This window comes from Motacilla alba, chromosome 2 (genome assembly GCF_015832195.1).
Source record: "Motacilla alba alba isolate MOTALB_02 chromosome 2, Motacilla_alba_V1.0_pri, whole genome shotgun sequence".
Taxonomy (NCBI): Eukaryota; Metazoa; Chordata; class Aves; order Passeriformes; family Motacillidae; genus Motacilla; species Motacilla alba.
Genome location: NC_052017.1, coordinates 14,106,130 through 14,132,835, shown reverse-complemented (window position 1 = coordinate 14,132,835; position 26,706 = coordinate 14,106,130). Strand labels below are relative to the sequence as shown.

The 26,706-nt window shown below is 38.6% G+C and overlaps 1 protein-coding gene and 1 long non-coding RNA gene across 6 annotated transcripts in view; one reads left to right on the top strand and one right to left on the bottom strand.

Moving 5' to 3' along the window:
- Positions 1 to 2,107: 2,107 nt before the first annotated feature.
- LOC119697036 lies at positions 2,108 to 17,381 on the top strand. 4 transcript variants are annotated; one of them, XR_005255707.1, is made up of 5 exons: positions 2,108 to 2,556; positions 5,392 to 5,480; positions 7,679 to 7,778; positions 12,040 to 12,201; positions 14,457 to 17,381. It is a non-coding gene; the product is annotated as an uncharacterized LOC119697036 (long non-coding RNA). The 4 variants fall into 4 exon arrangements; XR_005255709.1 differs by having other exon boundaries at positions 5,349 to 5,480; XR_005255706.1 differs by having other exon boundaries at positions 2,108 to 5,480.
- A 2,812-nt stretch (positions 17,382 to 20,193) lies between these two features.
- ITGB1 (integrin subunit beta 1) overlaps positions 20,194 to 26,706 on the bottom strand; it is a 43,586-nt gene continuing 37,073 nt past the window's right edge. For both annotated transcript variants that reach the window (XM_038127076.1, XM_038127077.1), the window contains one exon: positions 20,194 to 21,442. Coding sequence is in view for 1 of the 2 variants with exons in the window: in XM_038127077.1 (XP_037983005.1) it covers positions 21,377 to 21,442 (66 nt within the window). In the remaining variant the exon portion in view is untranslated. The remainder of the gene's footprint in view (positions 21,443 to 26,706) is intronic.

Genomic DNA, 26,706 nt, shown 5'->3' with positions numbered 1-26,706 from the left:
GCCAGTTTCAATCATATCTGACAGAGTAAAAAACTGTGTTTATGTCAGTCTGTTTTTTGTGTTCGTAATTCAAATATCTAACCACAATCAGAGTTTTTGAACTCCTAGTGATATTCATGTATGTAAATGCATTCAACTCCTTCTAATTCCATTTAAACAGAGAGATACCATATTAATACACTCTGTGAGGAAATTCTTACAGAAAATAAATGCACTTACAGAAAAGTTCTACAGTGGAGACTTGGCCTCTGTTTAATTTACATTAAATGTAATTTTACATTTATAATTTAGAATTTAAATTTTTATAATTTATTTTTTTACAATTTATACCATTTATAATTTTATTACTTGCACTGGTTTTTATAACAAAGGGCCATCAATTTTGTAGTATATTTATTTTAGCTCCATCACCACATTAACAGTTTGTTTGCCTAGTTATGATCATATCCTGAGCTACCAAAAGGTTTGAATGAAATGCTTTCTCATATGCACTTCACCCCACTTGTGGAATTGGAGAAATCATTGAGAAGTCTGATTGCATGACTTTGAGAAGTAAAATGTGTTTTCTGACAACGGTTCAATGAAATATGATTTTAAATAACATAGCATAATAAATTAGAATTTAAACATTTGGAGAATAAGACATCTCCATGAATCAGTAATTCTGGCTTGTTGGGAAAGCAGAGTTTTCATGGTACCAGTGACATGTTTTCTTTGGGATACAAACACAGCCAGAGACATGGAGAAGGGCACAGGAATCTCAGCCAGGGCAGATCTGGGAATGCTCTCACTTGTTTATCTGACATGGGCTCGTGTGTGTTTGGTCAGTAAGGTGAGAAAGTGAGGACAGCCAGGGAGGGCAGTGAAATGTCACACAGCTCCTGAGGACAGCAGACACCTGGGGAGGGACAAGGGGAGCAGCCACGTGCAGGGGCTCCCTGCAAGGTGGGTACATCCTGAGCTGCCACAGGTGGTGAGGGAGGGAAGTTCTTTCTGCATCTGGTTCCCAGTGCTCATTATTTACCAACAGACCATGAATTTGTGAAACATATTTAAAAGCCATTTATACTTTCAGATTTTATAATAGAAACTATTTCTGGGTAGACTTAATTTGTAAATGGCTGATTGATTTTCTAATCTGCCCTGGTTTTAGAAATAGTGATAATTTTTTACTCACTTTCTGCCATCACTTCTAATTCCATGGTTTTACTGTATCTGTCAGATAAGAAGGAATCTGTTGTATTTTGGAGAAAACTACAATCAATTTCTTGACTCAAATGAAGCTATTCAATGCCTCTTGCTATCTCTGTCACCTTTCTCTGCTCCTGTTCTACATTTTTTTCTTTCTGAGGTAGGACTGCCAGAGGTAGATGTAGTAGTCAAGATGTGGACATACCATCCATGCATACAGCAGGACAATGATGTTTTCATCTGAATTTTAGTTTTCTTTGCTTGTTATCCTCTGCTGATTTTTATTTCAATAATCCAATAGATTTTAACATTATTCACTTAATACTAAGAGTTATTTCTCTTTGTGGAACTAACTACAATAAGATCAAGTTTTTTCAGGAAAGGGAAGAGGAATTATGGTAACTTAGAACCCATTTTTATATACATGCAGTTGCACTTTATTTTCTCAGTGTGCACTTACAGAAGCAATGGTGACTTCTCTCCAGGTATACTGTATTTATCCATCTTCAACGTTGCATTTGTAATAGTTTCTGCTGGTAACTTTCCCAAGGTGGAGGTCACACTTAGGAGCTTAGAGTTTCCAGGATCATATAGGGACACCTGAAGCGATTGTTTCTCACATTCAGTTTCCCTGGTACTGAGATTTTAGAATGATCAGGTCTAGTATTGTCACATTTTGGTGCAGAGACTTGGAATTTGGCAGCAGAACCTCTCTGATATTAGTCATGCAAACTTGTTATTTTTAGGACCATCGTCAAATATTGGCCAAGTAAGTCTGGGAAAACAATTCCTATGTGTTCACTAAAGACTAATAGATTTTTCTTAGTATAAGACAGCCAATTTAATTGTTTTGACTTCTTTATGGCAATTGTGTAAGGCATATAGTATAATGTAGCATTCTCCATTACATGCTCCTATGTATTAATCAGACTAACTCTGCTGTGCCTTGTAGGAAGCGGGGTCACTGGATCCCCACAGCTGTTTCTCTATCCCCGCCTCCCTCCTGGCTTAGCAAAGAGGTGGCTTATTCTGAGGACTCCAGAGCTCAGCAGAATGCCCAGCATTTCTGTCGTGGTACTGGAAGTTACTGTGGTGCTAAAACTGAGACAGTGGGGAACGTCTCAGGCTTTCCTTGCTCGAACCCTATCAAGTGGAGAGCTTGCAGATGCAGACTGACTGGTGCACAGGTCTGCTGGGCAGCTGCGTATTGAAGAAGACAAAGAGAATGTGGTTAGCAGGAAAAACCAAAAGCTGGATGGCAAAGGAAGAAGGAGAAACCCCTCTGGGATCTTAGCATTAATCCATAATTCTTGGAGTCAATGTGTGTGTCTGCTATCATCAAATAACTTTGAAATCAATGAAAAGGTAAGTGACCTCTCTTGATTTCTCTGCGTAGAAGACAGCAACAAGCTGCTGGGCAGTTTCCTTGTGTTGTAAATTTGAAAGGTCAAGTATTGTTACACTCTGTGTGGGTAGAACTGTATTTACACATTATGAAGTTTCTGGAGAGGCAAGGCAGAGAAAGTAGTACATGTTTATACATCTCTTTTTTTTTTTCTTTAGTTCTTTGAGAAGCTATATTCATATTAAAGCAAAATAAAAACCAGCACTCAGAGCCCAGTTTTTGAGACATGTCGAAGTTGCAAGTTTCCTGTTGGATAAAGTGTTGTGTGTGCCACCTTCATTTGGAGAATGTCTGCAAATAGGAGGTTACTTTGTACTTTTTAATTACAAGATTCCTGCTTCCTACAGTGCGTGAAACTTGGTCCTCATGGAATGAATTTGTCTCTGATATTCCCAGATAATTTCTTTTCAGAATATGTAAACTGAATGTGCAGGAAATCAGGCAGAAACATGCCTCAGAAAAAGAAAGAGTTCAGGAAGCTGCACAGCCTCCCAGCCTGAAATCCTGTCTTCCTGTATGACCCTGGCCCAGTCACTCTAGTAAAACCTGGAAAAGTGGTGGAAACTGTGTTTATGTCAGTCTGCTTTTGGTGTTCATAATTGAAATATCTAACCAGTTTGGAAATGTCAAAAGTGAAGACAGTGGGAACCCAGAACACACAAAGTGTTAACACTGGAAAAAAAAATCAAAGCTCACCTTGGACTTTCAGAACAGGTCGACATTACTGACTTTGCTCTCTTCACACTCGTGTGTAGAATTACACCATCACCTCATCCATCATACAAAGCATCCCTGAAAATGCATGAATTAATGTTTTTAAAGTACTCACAGAGGTGACCTGCCCTGTAAAGAAAGAGGAAAAAGCCATCAGAAAGTGATAATCCATTTCCAAAGAATTGTTTGCAAGTTGTGTAATGTACATCAACAATTGGAACAAAGTTATCAATAGCAATTGGTTTAGGGATTCCCACTGTGTAAAGTCAAGATGTTGCAGGTACATGATGACATGAATTTTCCCTTGAGATGTTATGACATATCAAGTACAAAGAAGCAGGAATTGAAGTTATAAGTGCAAACTTAATTATGGCATTTCCTAAGCTGCAAGTACCTGATCACACAACAAGTATGTAAATGCAGCATGTGTCCAAGTCCAATGCTTATAATCTGGCCTAGTAATCTGTCCAGGATTATGCTCCTTGTTGTATTAAATATGAAATTTGAATACCTAACCCACGTGTTTTTACAGGCTGCTCAACAACCACTTTTTAAAATGAGTCATCACATTAATCTCTTTGCCTGCTTGCATGATTTATATCTTAGTAAAGATTCACGATAATGAAGAGTGAATGGATAAAATAAACATGCAGTTGCAAAGATTACATATTTTTGCATTTTAAAATCATTAGCTGTGATTGCTTGCTCTTGCTTTACCCAATTTATTGTGCAAATGTTACTCTCTTATTGTGGATATTTTGAGAGGGATGGGGTTTCTGTTTATTCAGGGTTGATTTCTCTCTCACTGGAGCTGAGTACTTGGAATAGAAAAGACACGTGCATGTCAAGAAGTGTTACTTGAATTTTCAGTTAAAGAGCTTACTGCACTATAGTGTTGTATTTTAAGCTTGTCCTCTTGCTAGTCACTAATTATTAGATGTTATGCAAATAATACAATAATTGGACTCCTGCACACTCATCATGGAAAGCTTTGTGGTTCTTGGGGCTGCACAGACACTGGGACAATGCAAGCAAAGGTCTCTGCAAGCAAATTCCACAAAGAGACCTGGGGGTGTCTGACCACGAGATCGGGGAAGGAAATTGCTGAAAGGCTGGAGGCTGATCCTGTGACCATCACATCCTCCAAGCCCACAGCCTGCCCCATCACTGTTTCAAAGCAGGTTATATTACATATAGAACACATAGAAAGAGGAAAAAGCGGGTATAATCTGAATCCTGCTATGGTTAGACTGAGTATAATTTTTTTACTTAGACATTCACTGTTTCACTGTAGAAATAAGCAGGACAACCCGAGGATGCTCCACTTACTGTTCTTTCCAGGATCACTTCCCTTCCATCAGAAAAACATTTTCACACACAGGTAGTGGATCATGTCCCATTCTATTAATGTTCTCTATATCTTAAATATGCTTTTGATTTGTATTATTTATGTTTATAGTCATGACTTACGTGCATAGCAGTGTTCTCGTGTTATTTTTGTATAATAGCACAGAGGGTTTTTCACAGTGAGCTTGTAAAGATGTCATTCACAGTTACTGGCTCTTTTTTCTGTGGATTCATTTTTCATTACCAACATCAGTTTATGAACATCACAACGTTCAACTGGAATACAGTGCAGTTTAATTATGGCTTATACAGTATTTGAGAACTTTACAAATATTGATTAATGTTGCCACGTCTCTGTGAAGTAGCAGACATATTCATTTGACAGGTGAGGAAACTGAGGCACGGAGAGCTTATTTGGATGACCTAAGATCACTTAGCAGATCTGAGACAGTGCAGGCCTTTAATACAGGATCACCTTTAATCTCTGCAGCAGCACGGCTGTTATTTTCACATGAGGACAGTTATAGATTAGCATCAGTGTCTGTTCAGATATTAATCTCTACTGATTCATTTACCTACAAAACTATTTCAAGACAAATTAGAACATATTTCTGCTTCAGGCAAAGCTGTTTGTTGCTTGTATTGTGGTAAAACTTAATCTATGTGTTTAAAAATAAATCGGTTTGTCAAGGCATTGCTGTAATTGGTGTATCAGCACAGTTTTCACTCACCAGAAGGATGATTGAATCAGAGGAAGAAAATCCTTGAGGAAAAGTTGAAGAAGCATTACAAGGACTGAATTTGGAAGAATATTTATACCAATGTATGTATTGCTTTTACTTCCTTGTTATGCTTGTGTTGTTGTTACTGTTTTAAAACCTTTCTTAAAAGGAATAACAATTTTTTTAATTTGAAAAAGGAAGCAGATAAATTCCTACAGGGTGGTAAAATTATCCTAGTGGAGTCTTTTATTCTTCTTTCAAAGACATGGGAAATGCAACATTAATATTAATTTCTCATAACATTGGAGGTCTGTCACAGAGGCATTTGCGTTTGAGCTGGTCTACTAGACTCCTTTCAGAATTAACAGAGACAATCAGGCATTTCTAATGACCAATTTATCTGAACTCTTTTAAGGATCTATTTTGGGGCAAGATTAATTGCATTCTAGAAACACCCATTTCTTTCCACTTGCCAGAAAGTCAAACAAATTTAATTAGAGACTAATTCAAATGGAGACATGTAAACTGGATTAGATGAATTACTGATTCTCTGTAATCTTACACAAAGTTACTGCTTGCCCATACTTTTAACTGGAACACTGAAAATTTATCTCCTATACATCAAAAGCATTGATGGAGTGCTAAAATCTAACAGCTGAAAAAAAAAGGACAAGAAACAGAAATTTGATCATTCATGTCCTCTGTACTAACTTCTGTAAATGTAAGAGTGTACAATTCTAAAAGTATAGCAAATTTTTATATATACTGAAATATTAATTTGTCTTTTTGAGCTTTCATTTTAAACTTCCATTTTGTAACTTGTATAATTCTTCTTATGGAAGGTTTTCTATTTCAAAATATTAAACAAGTTTTAACCTAAAAATTGAGGAACTTAAAACTCTAAAATTAGGGAAAATTTTCAGTAATTTCTCAAAAAAAGCTTAATTCAACTGTTCTACCTTCAATTCATGCTCTTTGAAAAGCTTCAAATAATGTTTTAATCGCTTTTTATATTTTTATTTCTATATTTAAATGTGCTTTGCTGTAGCTGTGCTACAAATATTAAGTGTATGTCTGACTTGAAGCTTAAACAATATTAAAATTCAAAGAATTCTTCAGCTGAAAAGGGATTTAGGAAGTGTTTATATGCATTGAAGTGAACCTGAGCAAGAGAATTTCAATGCAAATGTGCTTATAACATATATTTTAATAGCAAGCTTCAAAGTCTAGCACTCAACTTAGCAAAATCTATTTGTATTCAAGACACAAGTTTTTCAAGAAAAATTAGTTACAAAAATGTACAAGAGGATCACATTCGTGTTTCTGATATCACTATGAAAAAAATGCTGAAGAAAGGACAAAAAAAGAGACTTAAAAGTGAAGGCAACAGTGCAGTGTTACCTTCCAAGGTCATGACTGAAACTGATGAATTAGTACAGAAATTGGCAGTAGTGAATTAAGGAAAATAAGCTATAAAAAAAAGGGAAAAGTCCTGCATGAATGGAAGAAACTGAAGAAGTTGGAGGACCACCTCAAAAAAAGACATCAAATTATGGAAATAATGATGAGCAGAGACAAGGAAATGTAGCAATCATGCGGGTTCTGCAGGCAAGTTAAGAAAAAAGATCATATTCAGAAGTAAAGTGAGCTGGATAAACCCAAGGAATTAGATTCACCCCAATTAATTTCAGACAGAAAAAACCTACTGCCTCTGCATTCCAGTTCTGGCATTCACAGGGCTGATTCATACAACAATTTTAACCTGAAAGCATTACAAATATTTATAAAAATAGATAAGCAGTCTTATCCACTTGCTGTGGGTGAAATCTATGATACAGAGAAGTAAGAATTCTGCCAGGATCTCATAGGTAAGACTTTAGTATTACTGCCATGAAAGTACCTTCTGTCACTACGATTTACAGCACCTCTAACGATAGTGCTGAGTTGTGTCTGTGTTCAGGGGCTGTTTGATTTCCTTCCTCTCCATCGGAACAGAAAGCCCTGTATTTCACTCATGGAAACTCTAAATTCATTCAGCCTTCAGGCAGGTTTCCTTCATATTCTTGGGGTAAAATGGGTTCTTTTGAAGGAAGGTGGGATGGGACAGGATATGATAATTGTGCTTGTCATTTTCCAAAGAAGTCATACATTTCTGGTCTGGTGTGGTTTTTTATTTATTTATTTATTTATTTTTAATTTTTTTTTTGTCTTTTTTTTTTTTTTTTTTTTTTTTTTCCTTCTGGCTAATACACTATCAAGAATCAGCCCCAACTACCTCCCTTTGTTTTACTGTAAATAGGCAGAAGCCCAAGACAGGAAAACCTGATCAAGTGATGGAGTTCAGTCCAGCTAGAGCAAGATGTATTTTACTGGGTGTTTTAGTCTAAAGGAACTAGATGGTAAGAGATGGTAGAGTCTTATTTTCCAAGGTGTTGGTCATCACACTGGCTGCAAATTTGCATTGCATTTTGCCTATTCCAATCTTGAATTGTTGTTTTGTGAACTTTTTAGTAGTAAAACATTCCAGATGAAACAGAAGCAAATGAGGACAGAGGTTATTCAATTTTCTCATTTACTGGACAGGTGAAATTAATAATTTTTTATTACTACAGCATTACTGTGTCAGTGCTCTCTGTCTGTTAGCAATTGATATTAGCTTAATTCTGTGAGAAAACTGTTCTGTTCATAACCTGAACTGCAGGTGTTTAAACTTGGAGAAATTGATGACAGGAGAAGGAATTCTTTCATTTTTCTACCAGTCCTTTAATTTTTTCAGTTTTGTGAAATTCCCAAGATTGAAAATGTTTCACTTTAACTTTTCTCATTGTTTTGTGAGAGAAAAATACAAACATAAAGGAACTGAATCTAGATTATAATGTAAAACAAAATATTTCCTCTATTTCCAAAATAAACCATTGGCTCTTGGGTATTCTTAGTTCCCATGTTTGAATGTATTGATGAGTTTTGCTTCCTTAAACCGTAGTGAATCACATAACCCTCCCAGAAATTCATTTTCAGCACTTGAACACAGCATGTTTGGCTTTTGGGGGACTTTTGCATGAAAATATTTTCTGTCTTGGACTTCATAAGTTCCTCTATATGACAGTAACAGACTGTAGGGGAATGTAGTGGACTGTTACATGACATTTATACTGCAGTATTGATTCTAGAGCCATCTACCAGAATCTCATGATGGATGGAGGTAAAAACATAACACAGAAATTTAAATTTATAGAATTATCCTTAAAAGCATATATAATCAATAACATATTTTGGAGCAAAATACTTCCATGGTTTCTAGCCATGTGAAAACCATGAATATGATTCTAAAGGGGTTTCCAGCAGCAGTGGTAACCTACAGCAAACCTTTATTCTCTGTTTTCCTTTGAGCATTGGAAGATAACACAGCCCACCCAGCACTACTGTGTGAGAGCTCTCTTCTTTGTCATATTTGTTCACACATTCAGCAGTTCAAAATACATACCAACACCTCAACAATAACAAATATTCTGTAGTTTTCCAAATATTGAAGAATTTCTTTTAACTTATCAACTGCCAGCATTTCATTGGTTTCATATCAGACTTCTCAATCTTGAAAATGTTGATGGAATAAAGTGAAGAAGGAACTGAATTTCTGGATAAGGTTCTGTGAATTCTTTATTTGAATAAAGAATCTTCTGTTCTTTAAGATAGCTCATTAATATGCAGTTTGAATGAGTTTACTCAGGACCTGGATATGTTAAAATAAAAGCATTTATCAGCTGACTAATATTGTAATAAGAGTAAACAATATCATATAATGTTATAATTTTTCATTATGGAATGGAACTTTGGAAACCATCTTACCTGAAGAAGAAAATCTTCCATGGACTATTTTAAAAGGAAGTAGTAGATATTAAAGATAAATGTTCTCTTTTCTTTAGAAAGAAGATTACCACATTGTAACTATTGCCATCATGCCAAAAAAATCACCAGAGACCTTGGAATTTGCTTCCCAAACCCAGTGTTTTAACCATATTAAGAACCATTTCTCTCTGCTGCAGAGGGAATGTGTTATACCAATAAACAGGTTTCAAATTGAGATGATTATGTATAAAAGATATTCAAACCTGCTGACATACAGAAAGTATGAATGTTAAATAATTGTAAAACGTAATATGTGATGACAATTATATGAAAATTTATGTGCATTAATGTGTTTTGCCATTAAAAATATTTTTGCTGTATGGAGAATATTTATACAAGTAAATCGTATACTTTTGTAATAGCTGTCAAATGAGGAGCCTACACCAGAAGCAGAAAATACCCATAATTAAATTAGGTCCAGACAAACAATAATGTAGGGCCCCTACAATGACAATGATTACTTTCAAAGTAACTCCATAAATTATTAGGGTTATCTTCTGTGGCAGTCTTCCTTGAATGACTGCATTATGTCTCCTTAATTGCTAAATGCTTTGAACCTGCAGGGTGAGCAGGAGAAATCAGACACACCCGGCATTTTAAAGTTTCTGCTGCAATTCCTGAAATGACTGTCAGCCTGACATGCTCCTTCTTTGTGGGCTAAAAATATGGCAACATAAGTACTTTTTTAAATTCTAAAAATTAGTGAAATAATTTTAATCAATAGGTAGCCAAGAAAACTGGAATTTATCTGTGTTCTCAGTCTTTTCAGACTGCAAAAAAAGGTACTGTTTGGATGTTGCACTGATATTTCCACATTGGCAATTCATTTATTTCTTAACCTTTTCCATGCCTGTCTCCTGAACCTTGAGTTTTTGCTTCTGTAAAAAGAAATAATGATTCTTATGTCTGCAGATAGCTTTGCCTGCTTGGGAACATTTTCTCATCATGCAAATAAGTTTGTAACATAGCAAAATTTTAGGTAAATATATAGCAACAGAAACATGATATATATTAATCCTTTTTTTATCTTGTTTTGTACTAAGTGGTGCTTCAGCTATTTTAAAGCCTTATTATTATGGCTATTATAGCAGGAAAGTATGCAGTAGCTTTAATATAAATTATTATCAAGGCTGCAATGTATTATGTGTTTATATATTTAAGATCCCATAGTCCAAAAAGCTCACAAAATTAAAATCTAGAACATAGTTTTAAAATAAAATATGTTACTCTATGTCCTACATTAAAGCTTATGTGTTTTTCTAAAGTAACTTTTGCTTTTTTCACCATTCCCAAGGAAGCAGAACTTCTACTAGATGGCAAAAGACTGCCATCAATAAATCAAGTGAGTAAAATCCAACAGGCAGCAGCAGCAGAAGATGGCCTGGAAACTGCTAAATGGAAAGCTGCTCTTGTAGGGTCCTGATCAGAGAACATGAAACAGGATGCTGACAGTTTGCCCTCAGTGCAGTGCTGTTGATCTTCTTGTGGGTTTTTTTCCCCTGCTATTACTGAAACCTGACCAACTCCGTAAAATCTAAAGTTTGTGCCAATTCCTCATCTAGCTGCATGAAATGGCCACTAAAGGATGAGGTAAGGGTACAATAAAGGATGAGCTAAAGATATGCTGCAGTGAAAATTCTACAGGCTAGAATAAAATCCTCATCTGGGGATGTAACTGCCAACCTCTGCGCTATGCAAGTGCTTTCCAAAACGGGCCCACATTCCTGTGTCTGGACTGGTTCTTACATTGCCTTCATCACTGACTGAAAATGCAGGGACTGCAGGGGCCTGCAGCAAAAAATCCAGAAAGGCCAGTTCTTAGGAGTTGTACAAAGTTTTCTTCACTCTTTTCAGAAAACACCCTGTGCCAGTTTCTAGAGGAAAAGCAGACACTGTTTAGATGTTTTCTCTATTGAACATCTTTCTGAGTAGCTTTTATCTTTGCAAGGAAACAGTGGAGCTTTGGCACAGTAAAACTTGCTAAGCTGTCATCAGGTACAGAAGATCTGAAAGGCAAAGGAGCTTTTGAAGACAGTTAAATAGACAGAGGCACTGCTAAATGCAGCAGAGACACAGAGATCTGTATTCTATTATTTAGGTCCCTGTTTAATTTACCACCTCACATGCACTTATTCATGAAATGTTACTGCTCTGGCCATTCCCAGTCTCAGGATGAAGAAACAGATGCAAGTGAAAGTTACTGGAGATGCCGTGAAAAGCAGAATTATTTTAAGAGAAACTTAAATAGGGTAAAACACTTTATATGATACATAGATGACAGACTGTCAAACATATTACACAAGGCTGGGAATACTGGCAGAATGTACAAAATATAAATAGGCATCAAGATTAATGAGAAAATATGTTCTGAGGGAACTGTAGAGCTATACAGATGAACAGGAAGAGCACTCATGAATGCATAGAGTTGTGCATGAGCTAATACATCCTGCCAAGAAGCTCAGTACCACTGCTGCTGGGGGTACTTCACGGGTTCTAATTTTAAACTAGCTCAGATATTTCTTCTACTTGGCAATTGGATATAGTTTGTCTTGTATATCGTTCAATTTATTGGTTTTTTCAACATGCAGATTTATGTCACTTGGACATTTAAAAGCAATACTGAAAAATGTAAGTTTGATGTCAAAGGGAACTGGGCCCTGGTGGAAGAATTCATATGGTACAGCCTTGAGGCAAAGGTGTTGCATGAACAAATTGGAAGGGTTTTTAAAAGGTTTTTTAATAATGTTTTATTAGGATTTAAAGGAAGCCCCTTCTGTTTGGACAAAGAGGGAAGGAGGATGTTGAGTAGATGAAGATCCCAAAATGGCATGTGGATTTTCTTTTTTTAAGAGCAATGCGAGGAAAAATCTTTGAAAGTATCCTGAGAACACATACCTGAATGTGCAGAAAGTAAAGGTATGGCAATTTTTTTGGGAAGAATGATACTAGTTCTTAAGATTAAAGCTGATAAAAACCTTGAAATTACATAATTTGAGAGAAGGGCAGGTGGAGAATATTGCTAGGAGAACAGGTGATGATGCTGAGCTTGATTTGTTAGTCATCAGCATGGAGATGATAACTGAGGATGTGTCAGGTGATGAAATTGCATGGAGAGAGAGCACAAGGTAAGATGAGCAAAAGGTTGTAGATATTGCCCTGGGGAATAATGAGAGTGGGGAAAGAGCAAAATTACTCATCAAAAGATCAACTGCAAGAGCAGTCTTGAAAAGAACTGGAGCAAAGAAAAAAACCTTCAGGTCTAGTGGGTGTAGAACACCAGGAAGGCAAGAATGATCAATGGCATCAGAAACTGGAAGAAGGTAAAAGAAAGGAAGTATGGGGATGAAGGACAGGGAGATTATGCATATCAAGGAGCAGCAGGAGTAGGCTTTCCCACATGGGGTGGCCCTCTGGGAGATGACAATGACAGCAAGATGGTCAGAGCTACTGAGAGAGGCACAATCCCACAGAAGCTGGGCAAGGCGAGCTGAGCTGGTCAGGTTGTGGCTGTTGGCGTCACCAAACAGTCCAGATCACAAGGCAAGAGCAAAATGACGCAACATAACTCGAGGTGAAGGCAGAATCAAGGTCAGAACCAGGCTGGCAGCAGCAGCCAAGCTCAGTCACAGCGCGGTGGCTGCCAGGCAGAAGCGCAGTGACAAGGCGGGCCCGAGGCCATGGCAGGGCACAGCTCAGCAGGGCGAGGGCAGCGAGGCCACGGCCAGGCAGACCCAAACCCACAGCAGAGCCCAGCAGGGGTGGGGACTCCCAGGGCCCAGCCCGGGGAGAAGGGCCTGGCTGCGGCACAGCTCTTTGCTCAGCTCTGTCCCCAGCTGCACCATTCCAGAGCCAGCCTGGAGCCCTGGCAGAGGTGGGTCCTGCGCCAGGACTCGGGCACAGGTAATGGCAGTTTGGTCCTTGGTTTAATTACAGTCAGGCACTCATCCCCAGGCCTGTGTCTGACCATTATTCCTTCTTGCTATTGCAGTGCGTAAGGTGGAAAAAGAATTCATTATGATCTAGAGGCTGGAATGAGAATCACAGCTGCATTGTGACAAAAACAAGAAGAGAATCTGTGTTTTGAAGGGCTTAAATATAAAGTACAACACGTTCAGGAGGGAAGAGTTAACAAGATAATAGAAATGCTATTGTTTTCCAGTCCCTGTGCACTTTTAAATTTTGGTATTGTTTAAATGTGAGCTTTCTTTTCACAGCTTAGAATCTGTTTGTCAACATCACTCACAGTATAGGCTAATAATTTATCATGGATGTTATTTCCAACATAAAATAAACTTTACGCTCAAGATCCATCAGCTAGGATTCAATTTTTAAATAAAAATATGAATGTAGTTTTGCAGCTAAAGGAGCTATAGAACCAGTGAAGGCTTCTTGCAGTTTTGGAATGAAATCTGAAAGACCTGCAGGAAAGGCTGGGTCTGGCAGGCAGCCAAGCAGGCAGCATAAATGGCAACACAGCTGCAGTCTGATGCTGGATTATTTATTCATGTGTGTCCATGGAGTAGAATCATGGAGACATTCATATCTCTCAGGACCATGAGTGCAGGACTGGCTTTTTATAAACATGGAAATTATTTTTAGCAATTTTTAATGTTTAGAATTCTTTCCCTTGAGATGTGAAGAAAAGGAAGTTGAAGGGAATATCTGTTTTGACATAAGTGAAAATGGACATTGACTGAACTTCTGACATGGGGGAATGATATTTTAGATTGTCTGAGAGCTACTTAAGCATTTTGAAATAAAAAACATTTAAAGACTGATAACCTAGGAGCATATTAGTTAAAGATGTATGAAAATAAACTTCTGATCTATGTCCACAATAGTAGACTGTCACTATAAATGGAAAATATTATCAAAGGTATAAATTTCAGCAGGTAGGAATTAGTTGTTTTATTCTCTAAGCTGTACAGAGACAGGGTGTTACACACTTGCATTATATCTTTGTCATAGTACATTTCAGTTTCTAGACTTTTTTTAACCTTCACTTTAAATATTTTTAATATTAATATTAATATTTTCTGTGTCTAATTTCAGTATACTGTATTTACTATGAGAATGCAAAGACAACTTTTCAACAGTAAGCACTCTAGCTTAAAATCTTACATTACCAAAGCTTGTAAAACTTTAAGTAATATATCTCTCATTTCCTATAGGGAAGAAAGGATATGAGCTGAAAAGAACTTTAGCTGCAAGTCTGAAAAAAAATTTGAAAGACCTCCTGCAGCAAGTGAGGAATTCTGCAGCAGAAGAGCCAAGTGCACATGGGTCAGAGGGTGAGACCCTCTGTGGGCATTCATCTGCATGTACAGTCAGTAGAAACTGTGGCTTTGGTAGACAGTCTTGGCATGGATACTTAAAGTATTTTTTATTTTTTCATTTTATGTTAACTGAAAATACATATTATTGACACATGTGTGTGATTTGGAATATGTCAGATGAAATGTGAATATTCTAAACTGATATATGCAGATAATTACCTATAAAAGATAATTAGCCTTAAGAGTCTTTTGCCTTGTCAAGATGGGAAGACAAGTCAGGGGAGTCTAAATTCTTTTTTTGATAGATGCCTCAGTCTCTTTCTAATTCAGAACTTAATTAATAGAACAGAAAAAAAATAATGATCCAAATATGTACTGAAGTGTTTTTAACATTAATCAAATTTACTTGAAAGTTCTCAATGAGTTTTGAAATACGATTTTGTGATGTTGCAGCCAACTTTGACCTTTGAAGCCCAGTGTTCTAAGGCACAGGAGGCAGAGCTCATTCATGTAGACTTTTCCTTTGTGCTCTGTTCACTGCAGTCGTTGCTGTTTTGTGCCCTTGCAGCTCTACTGAAGATGCAGAACCCTTATGGGCTGTATTCATCTTCTCTGCTCAGCTGCAGCTGCCCTCCTTCTGCAAGCCTCTGAAAAACTGTGCTATGATTTAGGTGTTGGCTAAGACATGATTTATATCTAAATATAACTCTTAATTACTCTCTGCAATTGTTATGTGGCTAGTGACATTTTAGTATATGAACTTAATATGAAAACTTGATGATAAAATATTGTTGTTATAAGAAACCATTTCAGTATAAAATTGTTGATAGACTATAAATTCTGATAATATCTATTTGGGAGCTACTGAAATAAATAATAAATACTTGAAAGATTTTCCAAGAATGGGAAATGCTTGGTTCAGAAAAAAAAATTATACTAGTTTTTGTCCCATTTTCTGATTTTATTAAACTGTAATGAAACTGATGGGATGCTTCAGATAACCAGAAAGAAATATTAACCTTGCTACACTACAAAATGTTGTACTTCAAGGGCCCAGGTAATTTAATTCTAATTATTGCAGCAAAGTATTTCTCTTGTGATAGAAAAGAAAATGCAGGAGGTAACTGAAAGCTTTTGCTTACAAGATTGGAATCAAAATAGAAAAGTCTGTAAGAAGCTGGGGCTCCTACAGCTGGCCAGTGCTGGGACATGAATAGTAAATACCAAAGAACATAAAGGTTTCTGACCTTCCTGGGCCAGTTTAAAGGTTCATTAATCCAGTGCCCTCTCTCCATCTGTGTTCACAAGCAAATATTTAGAGAAAAAACCCCTGATTCTTCCCAGCATAATCTCCAATTTCAAGGTAAGCAATATTTGCTAGGTTTTGTAGCTAATATCCCATGATGAATTCCTCTTTTGTGAATTTATCTGCTCATTTTAAATACATACTACCCACAGTATATCAGAATCTTTTGCAACCTATGTGTTGTGGGAAGATGTACCTTACCTTTATTTCTTGGGCCTTTGTCTGGTAACTCTTTGGTCTTTCCCTATTCACCTTCTCCACTGCCTCTCACAGTAAGTCACTGTGGTATCCTTGTGGTCTTTTCCAGGCTGAAAATCCCTTTGTATTTTGTAATTCCCTTACAGAAACTGGTGTGCAACTTCTGTTATGTCATCCTCCTCTGTGTCTTTTCTTATTTTATCTTTGTTGAGAAGGCTGAAGTGGTACTCAAGATTTAGTCACACCAGTCTTTTCTTAAAAGAAAATTACTGTTTTCTCTTTTGCTTTTTACTTTTTGTAGTAATCCCCACTTATGCTCTATGTTTTATTGACTGTTACTGAGCATTAAACTCATGGTCTGTATCTTATTTCCTGAGTAGGCACCAGGTAGTTCAGGGACTGTCACTGAACACACACAGGTAATGACTGATTTGTACCTTTAGCTTGGTTTAAATGTATGGATTTGTTTTTCCCAGGGGACAGCAGTGGATGTTATTCCCCCCAGGAAAGCTTTTGACACTGTTTGCCATAACATCACTGCAGACAGGGTGACGGAGTTTAGGGCAGACAAGAGGACAGCGAGGCAGGTTGAAAACTGCCTGAAATGCCAGGGCTCAGGGGGCTGTGACTGGTGGCACAATTCTGGAGGCCAGCCACCAGTGGGGGATCCAGGGGCTTGACATTGGGCCCCTCCCAGTTCAGCATCCCCTAGAATGACCAGAACGATGGGGCACACCCTCAGCAGCTCCAGAGACAAACAAAACTGGGAGGGGTGGCTGGTTCACTGCGGGGCTGGTGCTGCAGGGGGACTCGGCAGACTGGGAATGGAAAGAAACTGGAAATGGAAGAAACCTTTTGACATTCAATAAAGGGAAGTGCCAAGACCAGCCCCTGGGGAGGAACAACCCCAAGCACCAGCACACCCTGGGACCCAGTGTGTGGAAAGCAGCCCCGCAGAAGGACCTTGCTGGCCCTGGTAGCAACACGAGGCAGTGACTCAGTGCCCTCATGGCGAAGGTGGCCAGTGGTGACCTGGACTGCACTGAGAGGGAGGCTGCCAGCAGCTCGACGAGTCACCCATGGCACCTCTCAGACTGGAGAACTGGTAACGGAGTTCCTATGCTGTGCTTTTTAACCTTCTGCCTTCATAGTTTATTCTTTTGAAGGCTTTCTTCACATTACCTGGAAATTTCTCCAATGGTCCTTGATGCAAAGCAGTGTTAAAATGGCTTTGGAAGTCCAGCTGTATGAAATGATCTCTTTGCATGTTGCTGATGCCCTCAAAGTGCACATCTGTGAGGTATGACATCCCTCTGCCCGTGTGTCACACTTATCCCTGTGTCCTCTTACAATTCCTACTAGACACTGGCAGAAACATCTGGGTAACTCTTTTTTAGTTTAAGTCCCAGAAAGCCTCTTAAAAATTGAGACTATGTATGTTAGACATTTCCCATTCATAGGGCAATAAGACCAGGCACTCATCCTTGAGTTCCTTAAGCCTTCTCAAATGATTAGCATTGGCTTTTGGCACTTGGCTGCTATTCCTTCTGTTGATTCCTCTCTAGGATATTTTGTTGACACCCCATTTTGAATAATTTCTCTGGTGTTTGCCCTCTGCTGGGGAATGTTAGGTTGGCCATCTTGTGAAACTCTTCCATAAGAAACATATAAGCAAAGAATGAGTTTATGTATTCTGTCATTTCTTTATTCCAACTGTCCTTCTCAATCTTGTTGTCTGACTTCTTTTTACAGTGTATTTATTATTTCTTGTGCCTTTCATGAGGAATTAAAACCTCTTTAGCACTCTAAAGTTTAAATTTCTTTTATATTTTCAGCTTTTTCAATGATATCCCACTTTGATCAGCTCCTTTTACTGCCTGTTTAATGCAGCCTTCTGTTAGGGTAATCTTTCTAAAATTTTCCTTGAACAGGTTTTCTGGTGCCCAAGAAAAAATTGGTGGCTCCATTCAAACATACTTAGAGTTACCTCCGTGAATTAATTTCTTTTTCCCATTTTACAGTTAGGCATTGCTGTAGTAGATGGTTTGACTTTTATCAGTCTTTCAATGATAACATCCTAACAATTCTCATATTTTTAGAGTTTCTGATATTATTCTGATTGTATTATTACTATTCTGATACCATCTGAATACTACTATCAGCACCCTCATGTAAAACATTCTCAAGTACTTTGAAATTATGTCCTACAGTGTTCTTTTTTCTATCTGTAATTTATCCATTTTATTGAGATGGGGTTAATGTATTTATTATCATTAATGAACCTTCACTGGAGTTACGTTGCAGCAACCTGTGTTCTGATAGTTGTATTCATAGCTACTAATAAATATTTTCTTTCTGCTACATAAATGCTTTGGCACCAACTGATTTTTCAAAAAGAAAACAAAAAGTGCTTGAAAAACACCCTTAAATAATAGAAGTGTGTAGCTAGAACATATTCACCACTGTAGCTGCATTTCTCTTCACAGAGAAAAGCAAGGCACAACTTCCCAAGGATATTTCTGGGATTCACATTCTCTGAACCTCAGAGAAAGAAAAAACAATTCTTATCTCAATTGCTGCCCCTGTTGTTGTTCACAAGTGGAATGCATTGTGGAAGATTGTTTACCTGAAGGGAATTGGTAATTGGATTCTGGTGTGAGTGCTTTGGTTCATTGGCCAGTTGAATCCAGGCGTGTGTCAGGACTGGCGGCTGACAGCCACGAGATTCTGGGCAGCTGAGGTGAGTGCAGTTGAGTGCTTGGCAGATTCAGTTTCAGATGTAATGTAATACAGTGCAATATAGTATATTAAGTAATTGATTAGCCTTCTGATAAGATGGAGTCCACCTCGTCATTCCTCTCCCCTTCGTTGGGGCTGCCTTGATTTACAATACACCATCTCTACTCCATCAGTATTTTACTCTACTAAAAGCTCTTCCTTTTTATCCTACTCGCATTCTATGTTCCTATGAGAATGAATTTTTACTTGTTATGGAAAAGAACACATTGTAGCTTTTGCAGAAAAGGAAAAAAACCCATCAGCATCCCCAGAGCATCCATTTATCAGTCCAGATTCCTCAGGTGTAGATGCCCAAGACTGTGCTTAGACTATTTTCCAAGCAGACTTTGAGGTAGTTTTAAGGCAGGAGGCTCAACATACTATTGCAAAATTAGTTGATCAATAAACCACATGATTACAGAGAATTCTTTTCTTTAGCTGACTTGTATTTTTGTAGTTAGTTTCTATCCAGGATAAGAAACCCCGATAATTACAACTGCCATAAAACAATTCTAGCTTAGCTCTTTAGTTACTAGACAGGAGTTGAAGAGATGGCTGGATTAAGGATAGTAAGACTCTGGGTATATTGACTGAAATTATTTTAAAACAGAAACTGCTGGGATCTTACATGTGGCTCATGTGGGATCACAGTCTTACGGGCTGATGCACTGCTATTGACTGTAAGAGTCCACTGCTCTGTCAACTGGCAGAATTCAGGTAAGCACCTGAGGACACTGTTTACAAACCAAGGAGGATTCACAATTACTTCTGGTTCCCAGCATCTAGATTTTATCCTATTTGAACTACATCTTCTCTCATAGCTGCATCATCCAATCCTGGTTACAGCAAATCCCACAATCTGTGACACTTATCTTGAATCTGATCCTGTAGGATGGCAGCTGTTCTCTCTCATTTAAGCAACTGTTCACTTGGAGATATTAAGCAGCTTCCATCTGCTTGGAAGCCTCTACTGGAAACCCAGTTCAGACAAGGGTTTAGAAAAGCTCTCTTAATGGGCCACTTAAATTCAAAGCCTTCAGCATTCTATGGAAAAGCAGCCTGCCAATCCACAAAAGCATTTTGAAACCAGACTTGTTAAGGAAACTGGAAAACATGTAACATAATGAGTGGAAAGAACCAGGTTAATGCACATGTAATTAAATATTGGCCTAATTTGGGAGCACTGGTAATACTGTATAGGGGTCAGTGTTCCTAAAGGTCAGCTTCCTGTGTGACATGAACTCTTTTCAGGGCATATTTGGTATTATTACAATTATTACCTTGCAAAGATACAATTCTCAGGTTTTTTGAATAGTATCAACTTGTACAAGATAAAGAGAGGAGATCAAGTATTTTAAGGTACTTTTATTTAATAAATAACTTCAGTAATAGCACTGTAAAAAGTGAACATCTGTTAAAATAAAAAGGCACTTAAAACAAGAATATGACTATGATGCAGTTTGAATGGTCAGAGGCAAATATACATGGCACAGTCAAGAACGGTGTGTGACTCGTTACCTGACAAACTATGCAATCTTAGCTACGGGGTAAAGGCAAATTTACAGCTAAGACTGCTCAAAAAAAAAAAAAGAGGAAAAAAAAAAAAAAAGCTTGTGTTGATACAAAAATATTACAAAAAGAATCGCAACCAAATACGTTAAAAAGATTAGAAGGTGACAAAGCACCAGGCTTGAAAGCAAAGAAACATTACAGAATGAAGACACAGCATCACGTAAGGCCCTTAGGTGATCTGAGGATGTCTTGGTAAGGTACTTCATGATACTGCCACCCAGGGCTTGAATTTACAAAGAAAAACTAAGAAAGTTACTAGTCAGCAACTTCTTCAGTAATGGCACATGTTTTAAAGCTATTTTTTCCTTCTTAACATTCTTCTCAAAACTTTTCATTTCAACCATAACCTGGCAATATGCAACTTGAAAATCAAAGATAAGTATGCACACGCTTTTCAGTCTTTTACACTGCTCCCCTCCAGCTTACTCAACTTACCAAATACTTAATCATACATCTAGCAAGTCAAAGACCAATTAACCACCAGCTCCATGCTACATGAGTTTAATTACATCTGCAAACTCAAGCCCTGATTTCCCTGTAAAGCTAGAAAGTTTAATACTAAATGGCTAGGCAGAGCTCTCATGCTGATTGCTTTAACCCCTTCCCTCCCAGTCATGCCATGCAGCATCACGCCCTGCACAAGACCTGGATTCACAGCATGGGAATGGGAAAGGTCAAAAAGGCACCAAGTGACCTGGGCTGACTAGGCTACACAGTCTCAAGTTTTTTTTTTGTCCAACCTCTGGCACCAATGACTCTTATTCACAAAAAAAAAAAAAAAAAAAAAAAAAAAAGAAAAAAAAATTACAAAATAAATTACATAAGGTAAATTTTCACACAGGAAAACAAACCTATATGTAATTAATTAGTAAAATCACTGCAGCTTGCCCTAAATCTATCTTACTGTGACTACAAAAGTTGCTATACTGCATACAGTGTTGTGAAGTTATACAAGCAGTGTTCATTTTCCCTCATATTTAGGATTGACCACAGTCGTCACTGCACTCTTGTAAATAGGATTTTCACCCTAGAAAAAGAAAAAAAAAAAAATTAACATTTAAAGATATGAAAAAAGATATGTGTTTGCAAGAAGCATAAAAATTAGCGTAAGAAATTACCCATTAATGCTTTGTTTGTACACACAAACAGCTTCAGTCAGACTAGTTTTCCTTCTAGCAACTTGAACAAAGGCATGCACAGGTAATAAATAAAGCAAAGGGTTAGCAGGATCCTGTTCCATTTGCACCACAGAATTCCTTGGAGGCAGCTGAACCTCGGGGCTGAGCCATCACCCAAGGCTCTGCAGCCCAGGGCATTTTATAGCGAAGAACAGAATTGTAAACAACATTGTTTGGCAGCAGGAATGACCACAGACCACATTCTGCTATAATAAACATTTAAACAGCTTATCTTACATTGTAATTGAATTCTAGAAACAACGTGGAAAGACTTCTAGTATTTTGCTAATACACAGTCAATATTTACAGTGAACATTCAGTACTTGTCATTCTCTTCCTGCAGGTCAATTCTCCCATAACAGCAAAATGTACAGACAAAACAAAGAAACTTTTGTACTGGTGCAGATGCTGTAATAAAACAATTATTTCTACTGATATGAGACAAGCCTACAGAACAATTGCTTACATCCCTCTTGCTGAGATTTAAAATCCCCTAAATTAAGCTTATTTTAAGCTTCCTTTTCCCCCAGGTTTCCTTCTATCTCAGTACATCTTACTCCATTTATAACATCCTTGCACACCTCAGATGAACAGCTTGAACTCAAAATTAACAGATAAATCTTCACAGGAGAAAGGACCACAGCTAGAATGGCCTGGAGCTGCAGCTCTGAGCTCTTAGCAGAGCCTGAACCTCAGCCTACATGAATGTTGTCTGCCAGCATGAAGCTCTTCTGTGCACACACAACTGATTCCTGAGAAAACTGAGCTCAGTGCAGATGTCAGCTCGAGTGCTGCCCTGGCCAGGGTTGTATCTGGCCTTCAGCAGCAGGGAGGGAATCTCTATCCTTTCAGAGTTCCCCCCACCCCAATCTGAGATTGGCTGTACAACCATATTAACTCAACTCCATTTACAATAGTTCAGGTTAAACCAAAATTTCCTACACTCAATTAAAGGTGTTTATTTTTCAGGGTCATAAAGCTGGAGAAACAGCTTGGAATACCACAGAATGTGCCAAAGGCAAGCAAGGACCTCACTTGGTGGGGAATTTTCTCATCATGGCTCCTGGGAAGTTTGCTGCCTTGCTGGGATGTTTGCAAGGCCCAGCACAGGACGAGTAACAGGTGTACCCCAACAACAGTGGCTGCTGCTGAGGGAGACCCTGCAGCTGCTCCCATGGTTCCTTTCACAGGAAAAGGGTTTTTCTCCTCACAGCCAGCTTCTCTAACATGCAAAGAGCAAGGAGGCACATCCGATCTTGCCTAGATCCAAGAGACTAGTCCAGCCAGAACCTGGATTGCCAGACAATGGAAGTCAAAGTTCTCTGTTCAGTCTTCTCAAGATCTGAGTCAGTGTCACCTGGACAGAGGTGAAGGAGGAGCTGGGTGTCCAGTGCTGGCTGTGCTTCACAAATGCAGAGTAACAGCAAAAGTCCCTTCCCCCTTCTATCAGTTCCCAGGCAAATGCTGTCTTGTTTAGAAGTCTATCACCTACCTACTGGTCTGGGAAGGGATAAGGAGTAACATTTGGTTGAGTTTTTTTCAACTTTAAATCATGGACAATCATGTGATGTGGCTAGTTCTCAGACAGACTAATTAATCAATGCAAAATTATGACCCTCCCCAAAATTTTTAGCGAAAGGTTTGCAATAGCAACATGCAAACAAAACGGGAAAAAACATGCAGAGATGATGGATTTAATCTGGTACTGAAGTATCTCTTTATGCCTCAAAGTTCTTGGCAATGTACACTGCTTATTTCCTTGACAAGTTTTAATGGAGAGTTCTTAATAATATAAACCAATAAAGTTTATGATGCAGAGGAAGTCTGTAAGCATAAGAGGCTGCATCATATGCAGAATAGAAGTTATTGTACAGCTGCTCCATGGCAAGGCATTATGTAATACTTGTGCTGTTAGCCTCCAACATTTTACAGAGCAGACTCCCCCCAGCACATACAGGGGGTATACACTCACATCTTCTAGATGTAAAAGAGAGATAAATTCTACCAGATAGCCTAGGAATGGGTCTAAAGGCAAGGCCTAAAACTTGGAAATTTGCTAGATGCTAGTCATACAACTAATTTGAACATGAAATCAGGCTTAAAATACAATTTGTGTAAGAAGATTGCAAATTCTTTACTATACTGCTTTTTAAAGAGAAGTCAGAATTGAAGTTTTCATGCTCCTGATTTAGCATAAGCCCTTATAAGGATATTGAAACTCTGTCCTGCCTTCCCTTATACTTGCACTTCTCAGAAGCACACACTGGGATTTAGGTCACTGGATAAAGCACTTGACTAGCTGCCTCCCTATGTCAGGCCAGTGTCTCAGTTCCCATTACAAATAATGCAGATTTAGTCAATATTCACAACTCTTCAGCTTAACCCAACCTGACATTTGATCAGCTCAATGGCTCCTGAGGCTCTACTGCCTTTAACCACAACACAGGCACCTGATGGACCTGCAGGTTCCTTCCCTGCTCTCTTCTGGTAAAGCCCTGGCTGTTACAGCCACATCCCAACCACCCTGCCTTGGCAGGGTGTCCTGCAGACAGCTCTTCATTAAAAAAATATCCACTAATCCAACACGATGCTCCCCTCGCTCAGGGCCCCTCACAGCTGGCAGAGGGTATATATTTTCAGACATTAAAGCATTCCATTTTTTTAATTAGCCACTTAAAACATGGGATTCCAAACTTGCTGTCTTAGACAAATAGTATGATTTTAAATGCCCCCTTTTCTTCATGACACTGCAGAGAATACACTGGTTTAAGCATGCAGAGTTAGGGAAAACACATTTGCCACATGCCCCTACAGCTGAAAACTCCATGCACACTTAAACCCAAATTATAATTAACAAACAGTAACTACATACAAGACTGAGTGAAATACTGAGCAAAATAAAGACGGAGATACTTTTTAAAAGTACCTTAAACCGAGAATAAAGAACTATGTTCTTGCAGCAATATTCACTTCCAGCTAGACTGGGGTGTTCAAAGGACAACAGTTCAGTCCAGTGTCGCATAAAGATGAAGCTATTACACAGAATAGTTCTGTGTTCAATTAACCTTACTCCTTTTGCTGCAGGGGCTCAGTGTTTCAACAGTCACTGAAATTACCTCCATAGTGGATTTAAGACCTAAGTCACTGTAAGAGCCAGAGTTAAAGCTCATGCACACGTGAGCTAAGACTATTCCAGCCCCCGCTGCTGTCCAGTGCGATTTCTCAGGAGCGTGGGGCCGGTCTGTGCCCGGGCGGCCACCAGAGGGCACTGCCAGCCTCATCCACCCATCCATGCATCCGTCCATGCATCTGTCCAGCCACCCGTCCATGCATCTGTCCAGCCACCCATCCATGCATCTGTCCATGCATCTGTCCAGCCATCCGTCCATGCATCTGTCCAGCCACCCGTCCATGCATCCGTCCAGCCATCCGTCCTTGGGCCACAAACCAGCGCTCACTGAACACACCAACTCACAGCAAAGGGATGGAAAACACGGCATCTCCGCTCCCACACCCACACACCTCCATTGCTCAGCAGCAGTGTAAGTCACAGGCATAAAAAACAACTGAGAAGAACAAGTCCCTGCGATTTTGAGCGCTTTGAAATGTTTGTGTGGTTTTTTTTTTCCATTTTAACCAGTAGCTGCTAATCAGGCTAACCAAATTACTACAGACTTAGTGTCTAATATAAATGTGTTTATCACTTGTGAAATTCAAGATGACTGAATTTGGAGTCTGTTTGAAGATGCTTAGCAATGCACAAGCTATCCCCATGCAGGAGTGGTAATGGCATTCACTACACACAGCAGCTTTGTGTTTTAAATTCGTGATGAGGCTTTTCAGTCCAGAAGAAATTTATCCTTAGACTTGTTACAAGCATGATTGCACCAAAGCTTTTATGGCAGAACTCTGTGTGACCCAGCTGCCTTGAGCACTGAGCACTGGGATGCTGCGGCATCATCTGCACCACCATGGATCAGCACCAGGGGAACACCTGAGTACCTGGTCCATGGCAAACTCCATGGTGCTGCAGTTCCCTCACCACAGAGCCCCAGCCCATGTGTGGACAATGGCTGTGGTAGAGGGGAAGGGTCACACAAACTGCACAAAGTTAATTTGTGTATGCACACACTGGGAGGGAATCCAGTACAGTGTGATTTGCACATAATGGGATTTCAGATGACTTTCCTGCCTTGACATTACATGGCAACTTTTCATCTAAATGAGAGGCTATGGCAATAATGTAAAACCACCAGAAAATCTTATCTATAGGCAAAAACAGGACCTTGTTTTACATCTCATGGCTCATCTACTTTGACAATTCTGACCTCTTCCTTTCCAGTGGTTCATAAGAATAAACCCACCACCCTCTCTCCCCATACTTCTAATATTTCTATGAATACCAAAAATTATAAAGTCAAGTTAAAAAAAACCCCAAACCACAACTTTTTACACTGTTAACCTTCATATCTGAGCGAACCAAAAAGGCAGAAGTTAATCTCCCCATTCTCCAGAGGAAAGCTTTTTGCAGGAAATACATTTTGAGAAATGGCAGCACCAAACATTACATCCTGAAGAGTCACAGGGCAGAGAACAAGAGCACAGAATGGAAGTTACACACCGTATGGTTTGTTAGGTGCTTGTCCTGCATGCAACAGAAAGTACACAATTAAGTGAATGGCAGAAGAACAGGTAACAGAGACTTAACCAGATGGAGTATGTGAAGTGTTAGAAAGGACCAAAAACTCAATTTCCTCCCCAGAATAACTGGCTCTGGGAAGAAAAATGAGAAGGAGGTGAATGTGGTTGATGTAGCAGGCAAAAGGAATGTTGTTTACAATCCATTTTGGACACACTGCAAAGTGAAATGATTGTGAAGAGAAAAGCAAAGTGCATTTCATCAGGAAGGGCCTGGAATGCTACACAAAGTATTTGGAACTGTTGTCACAGTAAGGGCAAGTAAGGCTTAAATACTCTCAGTTTCTGCTTTCTCCCCTTATTTTTCCTTTACAAAATCTTTTGAATGCAACACTGAAAAAGGGAGACAGCAGACAGTTTAAAATTAGAGATACAGATCCATCCCTTCCACTGGCTTCTGAAAAAAACTCCATGG